The sequence below is a fragment of the Cebus imitator genome, unplaced genomic scaffold, assembly GCF_001604975.1.
Source record: "Cebus imitator isolate Cc_AM_T3 unplaced genomic scaffold, Cebus_imitator-1.0 Scaffold11, whole genome shotgun sequence".
Lineage (NCBI taxonomy): Eukaryota > Metazoa > Chordata > Mammalia > Primates > Cebidae > Cebus > Cebus imitator.
This window is the reverse complement of record NW_016107326.1, coordinates 3997818-4019666: the sequence shown is the minus strand read 5'-3', so window position 1 is coordinate 4019666 and position 21849 is coordinate 3997818. Positions and strand designations below refer to the sequence as shown.

The window sequence follows — 21849 nt, the reverse complement described above, 5'->3', positions numbered from 1 at the left end:
TCTTGGCAAGGGCTGGGTGCGGTGGCTCACGCCTGTAATCCCAGCACTTTGGGAGGCCGAGGTGGCTGGATCACCTGAGGTCGGGAGTTCGAGACCAGCCTGGCCAACATGGAGAAATCCCATCTCTACTAAAGATATTAAAAAATTAGCTGGGTATGGTGGCACATGCCTGTAATCCCAGCTACTTGGGAGGCTGAAGCAGGAGAATGGCTTGTACCGGGAGGCGGAGGTTGCAGTGAGCCGAGATCATGCCATTGCACTCCAGCCTGGGCAACAAGAGTGAAACTCTGTCTCAAAAAAATAAAAAAAATCAAAATAAAAAATAAAAATCTTGGCAAATGAACATATGGTTATATTAGATTTGGAGATAAATAAATGCAGGCATGTACTATATCGTTTAAAAAATTCTCCACAATAAGCCTACATCAGTATGTTCATATACCTGTTTATATTACTCCATTATCAGGGAAAAACTAATGTTAATTTGTACTTTGAGTTTAAAAAACACCTAATATTGTAAAATACTGAATAAAGCTTCCCTGATATAAAATCCAAACTTACGTTTATTTATTAGTAAGTATTAAATAGAAAGATAATCCTTTAGCTATATAAACAAACTGTGAAATAGAAAATAAGGTTTAAGACGGGGCATAGTGGCTCACACCTGTAATCAGAGCATTTTGGGAGGCTGAGGCATGCGGATCACGAGGGCAACAGATCAAGACCATTCTGGCCAATATGGTGAAACCCCGTCTCTACTAAAAATACAAAAAATTAGCTGGACGTGGCAGCATGTGCATGTAATCCCAGCTACTCGGGAGGCTGAAGCAGGAGACTTGCCTGAACGTGGGAGGCAGAGGCCGCAGTGAGCTGAGATTGCGCCATTGCACTCCAGCCCGGGCAACAAGAGCAAAACTCTGTCTTAAAAAAAAAAAAGAAAGAAAGAAAAGAAAATAGAACTTAAATATTTATTTTTCTTTTTTTTAAAAAAATAAGGTTACTCGTTACTCCTCCTACATTCATATTAGAAAGTTACGTAATTCATGGGGAGGACCACTGTTATGGGGTAAAAGGGCCACGATGACTGTACCCCCATTTGCTGTCCTCCACCCAAGGCACCGACTTCCTCTCGCAGGTGTACTAGGAGTCTGCCTTGGTGGCCGAGATGTTTACACTGGGCCCAAAAGCTTCAGGAGGGCAAAGGATGTGTCTGTTTAATATAACTCATAAAGGCTCAAGTGCTCAATACAATTTTTGAACCAGTAGTTTATTTCTGACAACTGCCTATATTTGCAGAAGTTGCCTGCAACATTATCTTACAAAATGAATTAAATCAAATGGCTGGAGATGTCATTATATAATACATATACATTCAATGAGGGGGAGTGGTCTCGTCTTAAATCAGTCTGCCAATACATACTTAAAAACAGTTGTTATCTCCATCTGACAGATACACAAATCCTCTTTTTTTTTTTTGAGACGGAGTCTCGTTCTGTCACCCAGGCTGGAGTGCAGTGACGAGATCTCGGTTCACTACAACCTCCCCACCTCTTGCGCTCATGCGATACTCCTGCCTTTGCCTACAGAATAGCTGGGATTATAGGCTCCTGCCACCACGCCCAGCTAATTTTTGTATCTTTAGTAGAAACGGGGTTTCACCATGTTGGTCTGGTCTTGAACTCATGACCTCAAGTGATCCATCCACCTCAGCCTTCCAAAATCCTGGCATTACAGGTGTGAGCCACTGTGCCCAGCCTCCATCTGACTGATAAAGGAATCTAATTTAATTTAGTTTAGTTTGAGTCTTGACGGACAGTGGGGCCTTATAAATATATGAGTTGGCTTCTGTCCGTTTTTTGGAAAGCTGCTTTAAGAGAAGGCATTCTAAGCAAAATCTCTGGTGCGAATACAGGGCAACTTTCCTGTTCACTTTCCCTCCCAATTCTCACTGGGGATGTCGGGGAAACTAAGCTAACCAGGAGTGCTGTGAGAAGCTGCCTCTTGGTGTACCTGACGAGAGAGAGAGAGAGAGAGAGAGAGAGAGAGAGAGAGAGGGAGATTGAGAGAGAGATCGACAACTCAGGCCAGAGTTAAGCAGTTGACATAAAGAGGTAGAAGAGAAACCAGCTTAGCTAAAGGTCTAAAGGTGGTGGGTAGCCTGCACCTACAATCTAAGTTGATGGTCAGTCCCATAACTGGGATGCTTCCAGACTTGAAAAGCCAACTGTTTCTGTTAGAACTTAGGCAGTCAGAAATTTCAGAAGGAAATAAGACTGCTGTTGGCAAAAAGGGCAATTAAGCACTTTGTTATCTCATATGCACCCACTGTTTCAGACACCTTTAAGGCCAGGAAATCAAACAAGGCCTTCAGGCTTAAAAGACTTGACAAAGACAAGATTGTTGATTCCGGTTCACAGACAAACTAATACTATCAGAAATTCTCCTACTACGAATTTATGCTTTAGGAATACTAGGGTGACCAGAAAGGTGCAAAAATATGCATACAAGTGTGTCTTTCCACATAGTTTATAATAGAAAATTTGAGAAATCGTCACTAGAATAATTAAATAATTGTGATGTAGCTATACAAGTGAATGCATTGAAATAATGAGTTGTAGTAACATTTGCTAATATGGAAAGCTGTTCCTCATATACTATTAGAATTAAGTGAGGGAAAGAAGCAAATTTCAGAACAATTTATCTTTATGACTCTATTTTTGTGTAACTCTTCCAAATAACACTAACACATATGTGGCATAAAAAACAGCTGGAAGGACATATACCGAATTGTCAACAGTGGTAACCTCTGGGAAGCGCAACTCCAAGGAGGACTTTTAGTTTTTGCTTTATATAGTTCTGCATCACTTGAACTTGTTATAATAACTATGTGTTAAACACTTAAAAAAATTTTTTTAATATTCTCAAAACAAAAATATCCTACTCACTTTAAATCTGTAAGTAAAAATACTGTGGCACTTTTAGAAAAGATGGTGTTTTACAAAGACTCTTTATTAAGCAAATACTTATAAAAAGCCAATTACATTCACACTGCTTTCTGGAACGCTAAATAACCCACAATGGGGCATCCCTAGTACTTTGCTAATAATCATCTACTGCAATAAGTTTTGATTTTTTTTCATCACACTGTCTTTTTTCCAGGTATTTTTTTTTACTGCCCCCTATTTCCCACTCTCTGTTTTGAAAGATTCTGTCTATAAAAGCTGCCTATATTTGGAAAGTAACAGTTCTCTCTTGATTACTTTTTAATTGATGAGATAATTTAGTTGCCACTTGGAGCTTGTAAATTTATGTGATTCAAATACAAGGGGGACAAATATAGTATTTTAGTTACTTTGTGAAGTCCTATCTTTAGTAAATGGATAATTTTTCATTAGGTCCCAGATAAAGAACTGTTGACTTAGCACACACTGAGAAATGACTTCTGTCTTGCTATGGTATATCAAATCACTGAATTAGTAAACATGCTAAAATTATGCTGGTATTCAAATTCTTGGTCAAATACCATAAGAAAAAAATCATTCTTAAAACAGACATCTGTTGACTGGTTTAACAAGAGATATATCAGGAAAAGCCATGGAAGAAACTGAGTCATGCACAGGTAAGAAAATCTAACCCACTTTTCTTACCTAGAGTGTATTTTATCAGATGGAAAATAAGACAGCCTCCCAGGATCCTTTTCTCAGTCTTTGCCACCTCCCACGTGAATAGAACGCAGAGGCCTATCTTATCCCTTGCAGAGAACTCTTATGACAGTCCCTCTAAGTAGTGTAATGGCTGCTGACATTTCCAACTTCCAGCATTTCTGTGGCGACTACAAAATTACTTTGAAACTTGGTGTTTTACAAAAAAAAATAAAGCAGACCAGGGAACACAGGAAGCTATTTCCTGCACTCCTGAATAAGAATATACTTTACTGAAGACTGTATTTGTCTTTATGTTTTTATGTTTATATCTACATGTCTATGTCTCTGTTTTATGTCTTTATGTTTTTATGTTTATATCTGTATCTATACCTATACCTTTTTCCAAAAATTTAGGTGGCAAAACATAGAATTATCAGTTGCTAATAATCAAAAGCAAACAACTTTGCCGGCAATTAAACCTCAATGCTGAATACTTCACTGTAATCATTAAGATTTTGTTGAATGCAGTGTATTAATATCTTTGGCATAATTTTTAAAATAAATCTAACTTTTAAGAGTGTTAACGTTTGCATTATTTTAAGCTTTGCGAAAAGTCTAGCAGTTCTGCAGTCTAGCACCACAGAATTTTGGCATTCTGACAGAAAAACACTCTAAGGAAAAAAAAGAAATTCCTGCTTTGTAAGGACCATGAGGCTCCTCTGGAAGAACCCCAGTTCTCTCTTGGCACGCTTCTCCCCTTACCCCAATGAGTCATGATAAGACGCCTGGCTCACGAGGCCTGGGAGCCACTTTGTATGCTGTGGACTCCAGAAGGGTGTGATTCACCTCCAGTTTATGTGATGGGAGCCCAACCTGCAGAGAGGCCCAGTGATTTATTCAGTTGTGTTAAGAAGCCTAATGGAATAAAAAGCACAATCCAGCCTTAATTTACAGTCCTGAGCTTCTTGCTCTGCTTCCTAAGGGGGTTTTACGATACACGAGGACAATAAATAAGATTCTGTTTTTTATTCTGAGCTACAAAACAGACTTTGGACCACAAAGGAAGAAGGTTATGGAGTATAACCCTGAGACCTGACAGTTTTCCCTGACAAGGAAGGCAGATCCAGAATCTGCTGCTGGCTTTGATTCATTGCTTTTCTGGGAGCCATATTTTTTATGGCAATTGGCACGCTCTTTGCTCATCATTAGGCACTTTATGGTCATCTTGCTGAAACCCTCACAAATCCCCAATACCACAGGGAAATGATGGAGATGAAAGGGCAGTGTGTGAGTGTGACTCTGTGTGTGTGTGTGTGTGTGTGTGTGCGCGTGTGTGTGCGTGCGTGTGCGCGCGTGCGCAGGTTCTGGTATACCCATGTGTATGTTAACAAATGGCTGTGGAAGTGAGGAGGAAGCAGGTGAGAGAAGTCAGCAGTTATTACCAGTTGCTGTGGCTATAATGAAAGGCACACAATGGAAAGTCTGTATTTTCACAAAACTGGTTTTTGCAAATTTCAGTAGTGAGATCCACAGAGCTGGTAACAATAATAAAAGTCCTCTGCACTAGGGAGAACCATATCATTTTGAAAGCAGGATAAATGCACCTTGCTTTGTGAGCTTTTTTCACTGTTGCTTGACATGAAAGTGCCAGTAGCAGAAGGAAGCCAAGACGGAGGGGCAGCGGGCTTGGCATATGCTATGGTTCGAATGTTTGTCCCTCCAAAACTCATGTTGAATTCAACTGCCATTGTAATGGTATGAAGAGATGGAAGCTTTGAGAGGTGAGTAGGCCATGAGGGCCCCACCCACGCGTGTGGGCAACGCCTTAATCAAACGGCTTTTTTGGGAGCGAGTTCTCTCCCTCCTACCTTCTACCATCCATCATGGGGTGACACAGCAAGAAGGCCCCTTCCCAGCTGCAGCCCCTTGATCTTGGACTTTCCAGCCTCCAGAACTGTGACAAATAAATTTTTGTTCTTTATAAATTACTCAGCCTGCGGCATTTTGTTACAGCAGCACAAAATGGAGTAAGACAGCATAGTTTCCTAAACTGTGATAAATCTGCTCTGCATAACCTGTGTAAGACTGCACTGTGGATATCCTGATACGAAAAAGTTTCCAGGAATTACATTTCATCCTGGACTTCAGAATTATCAAAGTACTGCAGGTACCCTAAAGGTTTAGTTCCTTTAGGCCATGCAGACTTCAATTTCCACAAATCTCTCTGAATCCTTATTCACACTGAAAACACATTAGACTTGATCTCAAATAGATCACAGAATTCTGTAACTAGAAGGGATTTTGGTGGCTATCTACTTCAATCCTCTTAATTTATAGATAAGTAAATACAATCATATCAGTGCATGCGGAAAAACATAAGCCACAGGTATGCATTTTTATGGCATTTTATAAGGCTGATTTGTTTTTATTTACCTCTTTTTTGATGGGAAAAAGAAAGGAGTTGCGAAGGAAAGCAATGGAGAATGGTAATGAGAAAGTGAAGCCACAGCAGCATCTGAGAGCTGACTCTGACACCACAGGCACTCATAGGTCTCCTGCCCTTTCTGTTAGCCTTTCCCTCTTCACTTGCACCCTAAACAGGGACCTCCAGTGTATACCAGTGGCTCTTTCCCCGGGTCTCATCAGGCTAGCTGAAGAGTTCTGGCCCTATCTTGTGTATAAAAAGGCAGCATTTTGTATATAAGCTTCAGCTCTTCTGACAAATGAGTTTTACACTGAGCCACTAACAGCATCCCCATGGTTCACAGTAGTGATCTAGAAAAACAATAGCCATGGCATGGAGACTGTGAGCTTTGACTAGCCCTTCATTTTTTAGATGTTATCTTCATGTTTTGTTAGGCTGAAATGTTCTTGGCAAGAACTAGAAAACACACATTTTCGTTCTGAATCAGAGACCTCTAACATATCAGTGCAAATCCTCTTGACTTTTCCCAATGCCCTTGTGGTCATCAGCTCTCTGCGGGGTCTAGCGGACTTCATGAAGGTACAACTAGTGTCTCCCCTAGCCCCTGCCATGGCCTTTCTGTTGAATCCAATGTGTGCCATGAGATTGTCTGGCACCCATATGTTCACATGGGTAGAACAATTCTTCCTTATTTCTCCTATGAGGGATGACTCTGTGATGGGGTTAGCAGGGCCTTTGGGCGCTGGTCCCAGGGGAGCGAGCAGGCAGCACACTAGCAGCCATCTCCCTTGCCTCTGCTCAGCTCCCCTGGGCTACATCCTCTTAGTGAAGCAGAACAGAAGTGTTTATCCCAGGCTGGGAGTGATGGCTCACACCTGTAATCCCAGCACTTTGGGAGGCCAAGCTGGGCGGACCACCTGAGGTCAGGAGTTCAAGACCAGCCTAGCCAACATGATGAAACTCTATCTCTACTAAAAATATAAAAATTAGCCAGGTCTGGTGATGCACACCTGTGGTCCCAGCTACTTGGGAGGCTGAGACAGGAGATTTGCTTGGCCCTGGGAGGCAGAGGTTGCAGTGAGCTGAGATTGTGCTACTGCACTTCAACCTGGGTGACAAAAGTGAAACTCCATGTCAAAAAAAAAAAGAAGTGTTTATTTCAGGCTCTGCCATAATCACAAGATAAAGCTCCTTGGGATCTTCTTTTCCCTTATTATCTTGGTATGCAAACTAATTTTAAAACCAACTAAGTGCTAGTTCATCAGATAGTAAAGATCATAAATCCTCTAGGCTGGGTATGGTAGCTCACACCTGTAATCCGAGCACTTTGGGAGGCTGAGGAGGGAGACCTGCTTGAGCCCAAGAGTTCAAGACCAGCCTGGGAAATATAGTGGAACCCCGTTTCTACAAAAAAAAAAAAAGCTGAGTCTGGTGGTGTGCGCCTGTGGTCCCAGCTACCCAGGGAACTGAGGCGGAAGGACTGCTTGAACCTGGGTCGAGGCTGTCGTGAGTGGTGGTCACACCATGGCATTCCAGCCTGGGTAACAGAGAGAGACCCTGTCTCAAAAAGAAATCTTCCATTAAGAAATAATTTCTAAGCAAAATCATCCATGCAATCTATGTAAGCATGATTCTAATCATTATCAGAAACTTATTATGAGGCCAGAATTATGCACAGGTATCATTTTGTGACTAAACAACTGTAAATTAATATAAAATAAAGCACTAGTTTACAAAGCAGAGTTCTGAAGTGTCACTCTTTTTCAGACAGTTTCCAGTTGGAACAAGGCTTGCTTGTGTCCTTCACTGGGCAAGACAAAAGGATTCTGACCCTCTCAAATCTTTGCACCCTTGATCCAAATTGGACAGTTCCATGATCTCTGAATTATTCCTGGGCAGTTCTGAGCTCAAGTGACCAGTTTTTACACATCTAAGAGTATACTGCCATATGGGTAACAGAAAGCCTGTTTTGTGAGCAAAATACATCCAACGTAGCATTAATGTTACCCCTACTGGCAAGGCCAACTTCACTTGGCTTTGTATACAAGCATGTTGGGTTGTGTTGACATTTTAAAGAATCAAAACCCTCACAGAGCTATGGTGGCACCTTTATGAAGATGCTGGCTCTGAGGCAGGCCCAGGAAGTGACAGCACCAGTCAGGTATGCTAGCCAGCATTATTTTTAGGCGGTGCCCTGCAATAGGAATAACTAAATGCTAACAATTAGGAGATGTAAGTGAAAAATACCACCATGGTTGCAATGAATGACAGAGATGACAGTTCCCAAACAGGTCACTTAGAAGGTAATTTAGTTCAACCTTATATTACGTCTGAGAAACATGCCTCACATTCCTATCATTATTTCTGTTACTAAGAAGAGAATGACAGGTTGGCATGATAGGGACGAAAACAAACAAACAAGGGGTGTCAGGGATCTCGGCACCCTGGGAAGAATGAATTGGTCACTTTTCCCCTCCCACTGTCATTACTTTCCTAGATCATGGCTGTGAATATCGTGTGAGATGCTGGGAACAAAACGGCAGAAAACTTTCAGAACGTCTGTCAAAAGAGTTGAGGGTCAATTTCAAAAGTCTTTAATAAATATCAATTTGATCTGGTAATATCCCTAGACCATGATATTCCTTAAACTTGATCCCAGGGCCACCAAGGCACAGCTGGACCAAGGGCTCCCTGAGGACAGGGTGGGGGCCCTCACATGGCCAAACTACGCTAGGGCCACTGACAGTGCCCACCAGTCAGATTCTCATCATGCTTTACAGGCTGTACAGATCTGTTCACCAATAAGTCAGTGTATTCAACCACTACTCTAGTGGCAAGCAGGAGGCAAGCAGAACTCAAATCATGGCTGGTCAACAATATGAGCAGCCTGAATGAGGCAAAGGAGACTTCTGCCAAGGTTGGACGGAACATCTACTAAGGCGCTGTAATACCGAAGAAGCAAAAGTAGCCTCATTGCTTCCCTGGGGAGTTTACACTCTAGTCTGAAGGCAGCATAGAAGTTCAAGAGGAAGGATTTGCATTAGGAGGTGTTTGTGTTTTTACAGAAAATATGTCTGCTCAAGTTTCCCAAGAAACTCCTTAATTTTTTTCAGCTGAAAACACACACACATTCTTGACTGGCTCATTAAAGGACAAATCATTAAAATGAACATGTGTGTCTCAAACATCAAGTCTTACTTGACTGCCAGTTTTCAGAGACTCTGAGCCATGTGTCTGCCCTGATGATTTCCTTGGGTTACTGGGTTCTAGACTCCTTCTACTTACTTCGACTTTACTTAGAGCAAATCCAAAGACTGCTTTTGTGTGGAAAGAAAACAAAGGTCACCCTATCAGCCCCCAAACCTTGAATCATCCATCAACAACAGTCAAAATCTTAGCAGAATTCTATAATGAAAGATAATAAAAAAATAACACTCAGGAAAACAGTATTTATGATAGTTTTACTTTTAAAAGAAGGTCTTAATCTTCTTTTTCAATCAGTATTACACATAACTGCTTGGATCTGCCAAAGTCTCTGACTTTATCTCATAAGAAAATGTCTGACACTGGGGACTGGGATGGGAAGGAGCCTCTGGCTTTAGCCATGGTCACATATACTACTGCCACAGTGTCTTTCCAGAGAACACTTCAGAAGCCTTCCTGGCTTCCCTATTACTTAGGCATCACACATCAATGCTCCACACAGATAACACCCACATCACAAACCAACGCTCCATACAGATGTGTCTGTTTCTGAGCTCTGTATTCATGCCATGATTGATCTCTTAATTCTTCCACAAATTCCTGCTACTTTAGCAGTTGAATAAATCCTGATTTCCTGTACAGCAAGTCCCTCTTCTTGTTATTCTTTTCCAAAGTACCCTGGTGATTGTTTGACTTTACTTTTTTATTAACAGCATCAATATCCATGAAAAACCACGTGATATGCTGCTTGGAATTACATTGCCTCTATGGTACACTGTAGAAAGAATTGGCCATCTTCACATTATTAATTCTTCCTCTAGATCAGCAGTTGGCAAACTATGGCCTGCCATCTGCTTTTGTAAATAAAGTTTTATTGGAATGCAAATACATCATTTATTTACATTTTATCTATGGCAGTGCTGAATAGTGGCAACAGGGAACATATATGGGCCAGACAGCCTAGAATATTTAACATTATTAGTATTTAATTATAATGACATTATATTATTGTGTAATATTTGATATAATACTTAATACATGGTCATTTATAGGAAAGGCTTACTGACTCCTGCTCTACATGAACGTAATAAATTCTCTACGAATTTGCTTTTACATTTCTTCTCACTAGGTTTTCTAATTTTCTTTATAATGCACTGTTTATTTTTGTTAAATGTATTTCTTGATATTTGCTATTGATACTGGTATAATTTTCTTACTTAAATGTTCTAGGTGTTTCTGGTTGGTGTAAACAAATGCAACAGGCTTTTAGATATCCTGATATTCACCCTTTTAGGTATCCTTCTATTCACCCATCTTGCTAAACTCTTACTATTTGCAATAAATTACAATTTTTTTAACGTATGCAATGTCACCTGTAGATGGTGGCAGCTTTATTTCTTTCCAATCTTTCTGTTTCTACTCTTCTACTTTTTTTTTTTTTTTGCCTTATGGTACTGTTTAGGAACTCCTAACACAATGTTGAACAGAACAATGTTGAATGTCTTGTGTTTGATTGTAAAGAAAATGATTCTAATGTTTATCTATTTATGACCACATTTACTTTAAGTTATTCTTTATCAAGTTGAGGAAGTTCCTGTCTCTAACTTACTGGGATTTTTAAACATGAAGAAACAATGACTTTTCTCAATATTTTTCTGAATCTATTGAGTTGACCAAATGGTTTTTCCCCTCAATCTGTTAAAAGTAATGAATTATATTAACAGATTTCTCTAGTATTAAAAATATCCTTAGACATTTCGACATGGTCAACATGTATTTTTTTTTAATACATTGTTTTCTAATATTAAAAAAACCTGCCAGGCACAGTGGCTCATGCCTATAATCCCAGCACTTTGGGAGGCTGAGGTGGGTGGATCACCTGAAGTCAGAAATTCGAGACCAGCCTGGCCATCATGGTGAAACCCTGTCTTTACTAAAAATACAAAAATTAGCTGGGTGTGGGGGAGCACACCTGTAGCCCCAGCTACTCAGGAAGCTGAGACAGCAGAATGGCTTGAACCTGGGAGGTGGAGGTTGTGGTGAGCTGAGATCATGCCACTGCACTCCAGCCTGGGAAACAGAGTGAGATACCATCTCAAAAACAAAACAAAACAAACAAAACCTTTGTACAATTCAACATGTATTATCTTTTTAATACAGTGTTGGAATCTATTTACTAATACTTTTTAGTCAGAATTCTTACATCTACATTCATAAATGAAACTGGGCTGGCTTGTGATTTTCCTTCTGATAGTATCTTTGTCTAGTGTTGGTATTAGGAATGCTGATTGCATAAAATTAGGTGTGGAAGTGTTCTCTTTTTCTAGTGTCTGGAAGAGTTTGTATAAAATTGAGATAATCTGTTCTTTGAAAGTGTGGTGGAAAATGCCTATAACGCATCCAGAACTTATATTTTCTTTGTGGGTAGAGTTTTAATCACAGCTTCCGTATTTTTAAGAGAGTTATAGAATTTTCTATCCTTTTTATTCTTTCCAAACATCCATTCTAGCATATTTTCCTAGATATATGTCCAAATTGTGGGCATCTATTTCTTACAGTATTCAATTATGTTTTCCTGCCACGCAGGCTGAAGTGCAGTGGGCAATCATAGCTCACTTCAACCTCAAACCTCTGGGGACTCTCGGGTGATCTTCTTGCCTCAGCCACCAGAACAGCCAAGACTATATACATAGGTGCCACCATGCTCAGCTAACTTAAAAAAAATTTTTTTTCATAGAGATGGGATCTTGATATGTCACTCAGCTGGTCTCAAACTCTTGGCCTCAAGCTGTCCTCCCACTCTGACCTCCCAAAGCACTGGAGGGTGGGTGGGGGAGGGGGAGGAGAGGGAGGGAGAGAGAGAGAGGGGGAGACAGAGAGAGAGAGTGAGAGAGAGAGAGAGAGAGAGAGTATGCATTTATTATGTATTTATTTTTTAATTGTTCAATACTGATTGACAGGTTCTCGCTCTGTCACCTATGCAGTGGCGCAATCACAGCTCCCTGCGGCCTCTGCCTCCTGGGCTAAAGTGATCCTCCCACCTCACCCTTCCAAGTAGTTGGGACTATAGGTGCATGCCGCTATGCCTCGTGAATTTTTTATTTTTATTTACTTTTTTTATACAGATGAGGTCTCCCTATGTTGCCCAAACTGGTCTCCAATGCCTGAGCTCAAGTGATTCTCCCACCTCAGCTGTAATTATTTTGTAAATCTCAAATTTACCTGTAGTCCTGTCCCTGATTACTTTTATAATGTTCTTTATTTGTATATTCGCTTCATTAATTTTGCCAGAGCTTTCTGGTTTTCCTTCTTTTTTTTTAAAGAACTTTTTGCTTTACTGAACTTCTCTCTACACAATGGAGAGTGGATAGCAGTCAAAAAAAAAAATGAAATGCAATAAGAAGCAATTTATGGATGAACCTTAGCATTATGATATTAAGTAAAAAAAAAATTAAGTCCCATAGTTTTAGTAATAACTGGCATCTAGAGATTTGGAATTTCATATCATGACACACTAGAAGTGAACAACCAACCAAAGACCCAAAGATACAAAGTTCTGTTTACATATGTAGTTGTAAAACTCCAATTCAGCTTTGGAAGGCTTTGACCCGTAAGAGTCAAAGATTGCAATGCTTCTCCATGACATTAAAGTAGGTCAAAGTCAACCAAGTGTTTGAAATTACTGCTAATATTGAGTTAAGAACTCAAGAGAGTAAAAATGATGGTTACAGAGGTTGCAAACACAAGAGCAAGTCATTTCTGCTTGTAATTCAGTCTTCCATTTCGTAAGACTACCTGCCACCTGCTGGACCTTTACTAATAGAGAGTCCTGGGCTTCTCACCCCTATGAAGCTCCATTGCTCACCTTTTTTTTTTGAGATGGTGTCTTGTTCTGTTACCCAGGCTGGAGTGCAGTGGCGCAATAGCAGCTCACTGCAACCTCTGCCTCCTGGGTTCAAGCGATTCTCCTGCCTCAGACTCCCAAGTAGCTGCCCTACGTCCAGCTAATTTTTTGTATTTTTAGTAGAGATGGGGTTTCACCATGTTAGCCAGGATGGTGTCGATCTCCTGACCTCATGATCCGCCCGCCTTGACCTCCAAAGGCACGAACCACCATACCTGGCCTCCACTGCCCACTTTAAAAGCCAGTTCAAGTGTCACTTCCTCCATGAAACCTCTCCTGATCTCCCCAGGGAGCACTACTCTCATGGACCTGGTGTGTCTGGCGCATTTCCTTCATGAAACCAGGGCAATGTCTAATTATCCTATATTCGCTGCAGTGGCAAATGTAAGGCCTACCATTCAACTTCAGATTGAGCAAACACTGAGGTCCAACTCAATGTGAAGGTTTCCTTCTATCAGGTGGGATATGATACAGATATGTAATACATTTTGTTGCTTAAAGTTTCTTTAAAGATTACTGGTGTCAGTTTGATTCTTGAAATTCATTCATTTAGTTTCTGAGTTCCATCTAGGATGAGTAGTTCCAGTTAGCTGAATGAGTCAAACTTTCCTGATGGTACTATACACTGCATGATCAAATAACAACTCTCCGCCAAAAAGAGCAGTTTATATCATAGACAACATTTTCTGTTAGTTTCAGGGAACTACCTAATCTATCTTACATTCCCATCCAAAGGGACTGAAAGAAAACAATGTTTTGGTATTTGTAATATTAGTATTTCAGCTATATGGAAAATTCTATTTGCTACTACATGGATATGAATGCACACTCCTAAATCAAAAAATAAATTCTACTCTTGAGAAAGTAAATCAATTTCATATGTATGCAGATTCTTGAAAATGTCAGTAATATTTAGGTAGCAAAATAATGGAAACAGTTTCTTTGAAAATACTCTATTTTTTAATCAGTGATTTCATCTTTATTTGGTATAGTTATTTGTAGGGTGAAAGGTAGAGAGAATGTCAATAGCAAAGCATACTTTTTCTTTAAGATAAGAATGAAAGTGAAAATTTAGGAGCATGAAAATTAGCAATGTATTTCACAATTGATGTGATTAATAAATCTTAAAGAGATATCCATAGAAAAATTGAAACAAAATGTCTCACTTATGCTAAAAGTTACACTATATTTATTTGCCAAGTCTTATGTTGAGATGGAGAGAAATTCGGAGAAATTATGACCATTTCCCATTTCCCCTCTGGCAAGGCCTTCACCCCCACTGGCCACACCCATCCCCTGCTGCCACACCCACTTTCCCAGCTTCCTTATTCCTTCAACATTTCTAGTTTGGAAAAAAAAAAGGGCCCATAACAGTGGAGAAAAATGAGTTTCAAGGCGTAGTAAAACATCTAAAGACTTACGCACAAAACAGAAGTGTTAGTTGGGTACCTGCTACATGGCATGCTTTAAAAAAGATTGTAAGCCCCTCCGAAATGACAGACCCTGAGCTGTGTACCTGCTTCTCAGCTTGCTTCAAAAGCTTCTGGAACCTCTCGTCCTCCAGCACGCCAGGTGGAAGGTCAGTCTCTCCCTGAGCTTTCAGTTCCTCTAGCTTCTGCCGCAAGTCCCTGAGCGCCTGCAGCTCATCATTGAGGCGGTTCTGCCGGGTCAGAGATGCCTGAAGGTCCAGTTCCAAATCTAGAGATGTCCGCACTGGGCACTCTTGTGCTGTTCTTCTAAGGACTGACTGGCAAACCGTCTGGATAGTGGGAAACAGAATGACGAACACCCTGGTTATACAGGCAGCGGGTACTCTGCTTTCCCTCCTTCCTGGCGCACGATGGATGGTGCCTCCTTGCGCCCTAGAAGCCAGGGCCTAAGCTGCCTAAGTGGCAGGAGCAACTTGCTCTGGCCCATGGCAGGAGAGTGGGAGGGATGTGCCTTACTTCCAGCAGGAGCCTGTCAAGGCCAGTGGGAGAGGTGCACGTTTCTGCCCCTGCTAGAGGGAGAGCAAAGAACCACGGAGGGAGGCTCCAACAGCATGGGCCCTGAGTGGGACAACATGGAGCAGGGCCTCCTGCCAACCTGCAGTGAACCAGTAGCTAGGCAAGAAATAAACCTTTATTGTTTTATACCACAGAAGTTTTTAAAGTTGTTACCACAGTACAGCCTGGCTAACTTAGCCTGACCAATTCATTGCATGAAGCCTGCCTTGTGTGATAAATAAAAACATTGTAAGACACTTCTGTTTCCTCCATTTTAGGACACATAACTCTACCATTTCCATGAGCCGTGCAGAATACAGCTGGTCAATGTTGCTAAGTTTTGACTCTCTCCTCTAATCAGAATGCTTAAATTGAGTTGCCTTCCTTGATTTCCCATTGTGTGCTACTTACTTTCACCACGGCTCTTCCCAGGGCCAATCATACCCATTCATCAAGCAATAACTATTGAACACACATGAAATAAACGTCTGCTGGGGCTGTGCAGGCAAACTACTAGGAAGAGAAGACAGAATCTCTGCCCTTGAAGATTTCAACTGCAGAATGACACGAGACCTTAAGCAAGAGGAAGCTGTGAGCAAGGGCAGGAGTGCACAGGATGTCAGGGAAGGGGACAGATCACTCGGGGTCAGGGCACATTCCCTTGAGGAAGAGATTTTAAGCAAGGCTGGGTGAGAGGTGACACTGTACCAGAAGAGGGAAACAAGGAGGTACTTCTTGTCTAGGTTACTGGCAGTCTGAATGCAAAATAAATGATCCTTAATAAGAACTGGTAGTATTTGATATGAGTAAGGAGGGACTCAATTTCGACAAGTACTCTAGTTTGAACACCTGAAATAATGGTAGTGCTCGGGCCAAATGGAAGGGAGAGGCCCTGCCTATCCCTATTCTGATTTCAGAATAAGTTTTGACTCTCTGTGTGTGTAACCAGTTTACCAGAATGTGTGTCCTTCAGAAAAGGTACCACGTCTTATACTTCCCGCAATTGCTCAAGACCTGGACATGGTATGCAGCGTGATCAGAAACGTGTTCTCCCATCATCTGATACCCCTGCAGGCTCAGCAGGCCCCTTCTCCAGAGATACTGAAGCTACATATCCAGCCTTAACCATCACAGGTTCTGCACCAATGATGAGTAAATGCTCTACACACCCCCGTCTCCATAGCAGCCATGGCACCTGCGTCTCTGTGTGTCCCAGTGGCTGCATTCAGTAGGCTAAGTGCATGGAGCACTGACATTCATTCTGTGGTTCTGGAGTTTGTGCTGTACAAGTCACAATTTTGGATTGGTCCAGGGACAGTGGAACGTGGCTGAGGGAATACATACCCTTTTGACCCTCAAACTGCGCCGTTCAGTGGAGTTTCTCACGAACAGTGATTTTTTAGCCAGGGTTGAACTGTCACTGTCACTCCGATTTAACTGGCAACAAAAGATTGAAAAACAAAAATCACTGCATATCAGAGTACAAGTGGAAGTCTGGAACTGAGACATTTACCAAGTAAAGCAGGTAGTGATAGTTAAGAGTTTATTTCTTTAAGAAAATCCCCTCAAACAAGGTTTTTCCTGTTCTATGTTTTGTTAAATAACTTCATTTTCTTAATTAATTAATTAATATATTTTTTAGATGGAGTCTCACTCTGCCACCCAGAGTGCAGTGGTGTGATCTTGGATCACTGCAACCTCCACCACCCCGGTTCACATAATTCTCTTGCCTCAGCCTCCCTAGTAGCTGGGATTACTGGCATGTGCCATCACACCTGGCTAATTTTTGTATTTTTAGTAGGGATGGGGTTTTACCATGTTGGCCAGGCTGGTCTTGAACTTCTGACCTTAGGCAACCCGCTCTCCTCGGGCTCCCAAAGTGTTGGGATTACAAGTATGAGTGACCACTCCTGGCCTCTTAAATAATTTAAATAGCTGCCTTTTGGTAGTAGTTATCAAAAATCCTATGTTTAAAGTACTTATATATTTCTTGAAATAAAATTATCCTTTGTATTTTTAGTTAATAGATCATTTTCGTTTCTTTAAAGAAAGGTCTGCATAAGACTGGGCACAGTGGCTCACACCTGTAATCCCAGCACTTTGGGAGGCCAAGGCGGGCAGATCACAAGGTCAGGAGCTCAAGACTAGCCTGGCTAACATAGAGAAACCATCTCTACTAAAAATACAAAAATTAGTCAGGTATGGTGGCGCATGCCTGTAGTCCCAGCTGGGAAGCTGGTGCAGGAGAATAGCTTGAATCCAGGAGGCAGAGGTTGCGGTGAGCCAAGATTGCGCCACTGCACTGCAGCCTGGGAAACAGAATGAGACTCTGTCTCAAAAAATAAAAAGGTCTCCATAAAGCACAGAGCTCAAGGTCAGAGTTGAGACACAGTCTGTGCTATCTAGAATGCTCTTAGCCCAAGTAGCCCACACTCACTGTCTCACCTGCTTCAAATCTTCACTGAAATGCAGCCTGCATATCACCCCCAACCCCCCTGCACTACTGTTATCCACAGCATTGATCCCTTTCCAAGATACTTCATAGCTTATTCATCGTATTTGCTGCTGTGGTCTGGCTCGATTCACAGGAATATAAACTCTGCAATGGCAGGCCTCTGGGTCTCTTGTTTCTAGATGAATCCCATGTATCTAGGAAAGTGCTTACAAGCAGGTGCTTATAAAAATGTGTTGAACTGAATGAATAAATATAGAATTTAAAAGGTATTTCTACCCCAGTTTATAATACTATGTCTATCTTACTATATAAATTAGAAATACTTCTAGAAGTAGAATTTGGTAAATTGATGCAAATCTCATAATTTTCTTCACAGAACTATGGATGTGATTCTGTGTTTATAAGCATTATTAAAAGAGGACTTCTGCTCTAAAAAGCAATTCACAATTCTCAGTTCAACAAGACTAACATGGTTTGAAGGACATATGATATAGAATAGAAATATACAGACTACATATATCTCAAAAACCCACTTTATGTTTCTAAATATGACTGAAGTCCAAATAACGTACGTATACTTAGCACTCAGATTCTTAAACTTCACTTACTTGCCAAATAAATCACATTGGAACCAAGGAGACATGAAATTTGACGGAAAAACAAACAAACTTAAAAGGATCATAAGTGTGTGATATTCTACATCTATTTTATTGCATTTCCAGTATTTGTAGTTGTAATGTGAAGACTCCCAGAGCACTGTCTCTTGTCCTCTGCAGCCCACTCTCTAGCAGCAGGGAAGAAGCTGCAGTCCCAGCGCCTTGCCACAGCACTGCCACCTTACCCTGCAGATGTACTGATTCCGCTCTCCCGGAGAAAAGGTTTGTGAGCGCACTATCACACTGCTCCTCACATAGGGACGCTGTCTAGAGCTCAGGCTACTGCGGTCTTTGGGGCGAACTGCCATATTGTCAGTAGCAGCTTCATCAGTATTTGTCTCTTTATCAACCTGTAAGAGAAGTCAGCAATTTGTCAGGAGCTGATAGATCTGCAAACATTATGCTCCTTTCTTCTAAGAAAGAAAAAATATCTAATGTTACAACAGAGACTCATGGAGCACTTTCTTAAGAGAAAGGCTTTGTATTACAGACTGTAGCACTTCTGAAGTACTGGGGAGAAATTCTGGGGAGAATTTCTCTTCAATTTTCTACCAAGAATGCTTTTCTACTGAGTTCTTAGGAAGTTCTGCATAATAGGCAGCATGATCTGTCCACAAGGTTACCCTTAAGTAGAGGTGCTGCCTCCAAAAGGCCAGACGTAAAAATAAAGATTTAGATTTAAAGTGATTCTAAAAAGAATCCTATTTGAGTATATATCATCATTAAACTTTATTCAACTTTCTGATTAGATTTTTTCAGAATAAATGATAAAATAAAATATAAAAAAATGAAACATACCACAAACTTGCAGGTTTAAATAGAATATGTAATTATACATGTATAAACATAACTGTTGTGAAGCTGAGTTGTATTTTACTGGATCTTTAGAAATGTAACAAAAACAAAACTTAAGTAAAAAATGGAAGTTTCTCAAAATACAAACTCAGTAGGCAAAGGCAGATGTCTATTTTTTATCTTATAGGTATAACTTGATTTTAAACCTGCCTCTTAATGAAAGTTTGCTCCTTTGTGAAAGAAAGTTCTCAGTCAGGGCATAATATTATTTCTTCAGGAATAATTTTATTTATTATTTAATTAATTAGAATTTTCTAAACTCTATTACCAATATCCCCCAGTGTGTGAACATTCCCAAAGCTTGAAAATATTTTTCCCCATATGGGGTTGACAGTCTCAACACATCTCTCACTTAACTAGCAAAGTTACCTGTTTAATAACTTGGTTGGCACTTGTGCCTACATTAAGTCACCTGTCACCTTTCCAATCAGGGCACCACCTAACCAAATGAACTTTAAATGTTTACTTCATGTTTGAAATGGAAATAAAACTTACTACATATATGAATTTGATAAAAGACACCCTGCTGTTTTCCAAGGAATTCAGAAAATATTTTTTAAATATTCACAGAATCTTTATAGAGCTCTAAAGTAGCCAGCACTATTTCTCTTCTTATATATTCTCCAAATGCAAGTGGAGAATATTTTGGGCCCACTTTAAAGCATTTACGATGCTTCTTAGAGCCTATTCCCACACATGCCTTTCATGATCAGCTTTTGGCACAAAATCCGGACATGGAATTTACACCTAAGGAGACAAACAAGCATCTCCCTGGTCCACATGGTGCCTGTAAAGTATCAGTTTTAAGACAGCACAGTGGAATAGTCACCAGCGTTGGTATTCCAGTAGGTGGCTGACTTTTGAGGTCTTTGACACAGCTGTTTTCTTTCCTGTTCCTGTCTTCGTTCACCTCAGGCGCACTAGTGCATGAACTTAAATCTTCTGTACAGCTACTGTCCTCTGGCAATTTAACTTCAGCCTCTTTTTCAGCCACAATTTCATCAGAGGCCTCTCTTAGCATTGTTAACCTATGGTAAAACAAAAACAAAACACACTTTTGGTAGGCAGGCATGCTCTATGAACACACAACCTGGGCATGCTAAGTTGTTACCTGGGACTCACACGTAATGAGACAAGCCATTTCTTTGGCTGGGGTTTTTAACTAAATGTTTCATAAAAAATAAAATCCTCACTTCACCCTCTAGTAAACTGCAGCAAAATAACCTCAACGTGGTACTAAAAAGTTAAGCGCATGAAATTTAACATAATTTCTATACATTAAAATAGACATATTCTGAAAATCACAGAGTTTAATGTTAGCATTTCAAAATATTGACACTCACTATAAAATAACTTGGTATTCACTGTTCATTTATTGTAAAATAATTATGTAACAGAATGGAGTTACTCTCAGCTAAGACTGAATAAAGAATAAGGATTTTAAATACCCATTTTATTGAGTGTGCTCACAGACTAGCAGGGAGAAGCCTATGTTAAGGGAGTTTTTCTTCTAAACTAGTAGAAGACTCTTCTTTAACAAAAGCCCTGGCATGGGCTGAAGCAGCATTATAAGTAGTGCTCCAGAATATAAACATGGCTTAAACAGACTACATAAAGCAGAACTACTAGGATGGTTTAGAACATCTCATACTTTGTGGAGTTTCATGTTCTCCTAACGTAAACATTTTTTCCATTGATAACTAAATGTTCAGCTTTAATTTGGTTGGTGACATAATGCAAACTGGCACAGACCAGGTAATAAATGTCTAGCCATGAAAATTAGCACAAGGGGAACCATCAAACAAAACAATAAATTCATTTGTTTACATTTTAAGTGTACTGTTTGAAACTATGTGTAAAACAAAGTGTATTTTACATACATGAGAAAGGCTTAGTATTTAAAGACACTATAACGAACCCTATAATCACTCTCATATTTATTCGTTTTGCAGTACTGTGAATTTTATTCACTATAAAGAACTTTTGATAAGGACAAAGTATATCTACATTCTTAAAAATCACAATAGAAGTTCTTCCTTCTAAATGTTCATATATTTAAAATTAACTCAAATGATTTTATATATATATTATATATATATATACACACACACATATATATATACTTAAAAAGTAAAATATTCACTAAAATTTGTTTTAAGAGAAAAAAAGTGCAATCCAAGAAGGACAGCTCTTTATATATACATGAACCTGGACAAAAACTGTAATAACTTCCCCTCCATCCCCCCTTTTTAAAGGACTGGGTATGGATACAGAGAAGGACACAGAAAAAGAACCTAAGAGTGGTAACAAACCAAAAAATGATTAATCAGAAGTTATTTTTTAAACATTTGCTTTGTCTTACTAGAGCCTAAATTGTACTTCCAGGTAATTAAAAGCAAAAGAGAGTCACTTTTAAATTTATCTACAACTCTACAATAAGCTACCATATCTTTCAAAATCAAGTTTAGACTTTAAAAAAGAAAAAAAGCTTGGCCAGGCATGGTGGCTCATGCCTGTAATCCCAGCACTTTGGGAAGCCAAGGCAGGCAGATCATGAAGTCAGGAGATCGAGACCATCCTAGCTAACATGGTAAAACCCTGTCTCTACTAAAAAATACAAACATTCAGCTGGGCATGGTGCCACGTGCCTGTAATCCCAGCTACTTGGGGGGCTGAGGCAGGAGAATCGCTTGAACCCAGGAGGCGGAGGTTACAGTGAGC

At 40.2% G+C, this 21849-nt stretch overlaps 1 protein-coding gene across 4 annotated transcripts in view; it reads right to left on the bottom strand.

Moving 5' to 3' along the window:
• WWC2 (WW and C2 domain containing 2) overlaps positions 1-21849 on the bottom strand; it is a 210143-nt gene that overhangs the window by 15522 nt on the left and 172772 nt on the right. For all 4 annotated transcript variants that reach the window (XM_017549366.2, XM_017549396.2, XM_017549386.2 and 1 more), the window contains 4 exons: positions 19958-20156; positions 18459-18623; positions 16507-16599; positions 14694-14936 (listed from right to left, as the gene is read on the bottom strand). In XM_017549366.2, coding sequence (XP_017404855.1) covers positions 14694-14936; positions 16507-16599; positions 18459-18623; positions 19958-20156 — 700 coding nt within the window. The remainder of the gene's footprint in view (positions 1-14693; positions 14937-16506; positions 16600-18458; positions 18624-19957; positions 20157-21849) is intronic.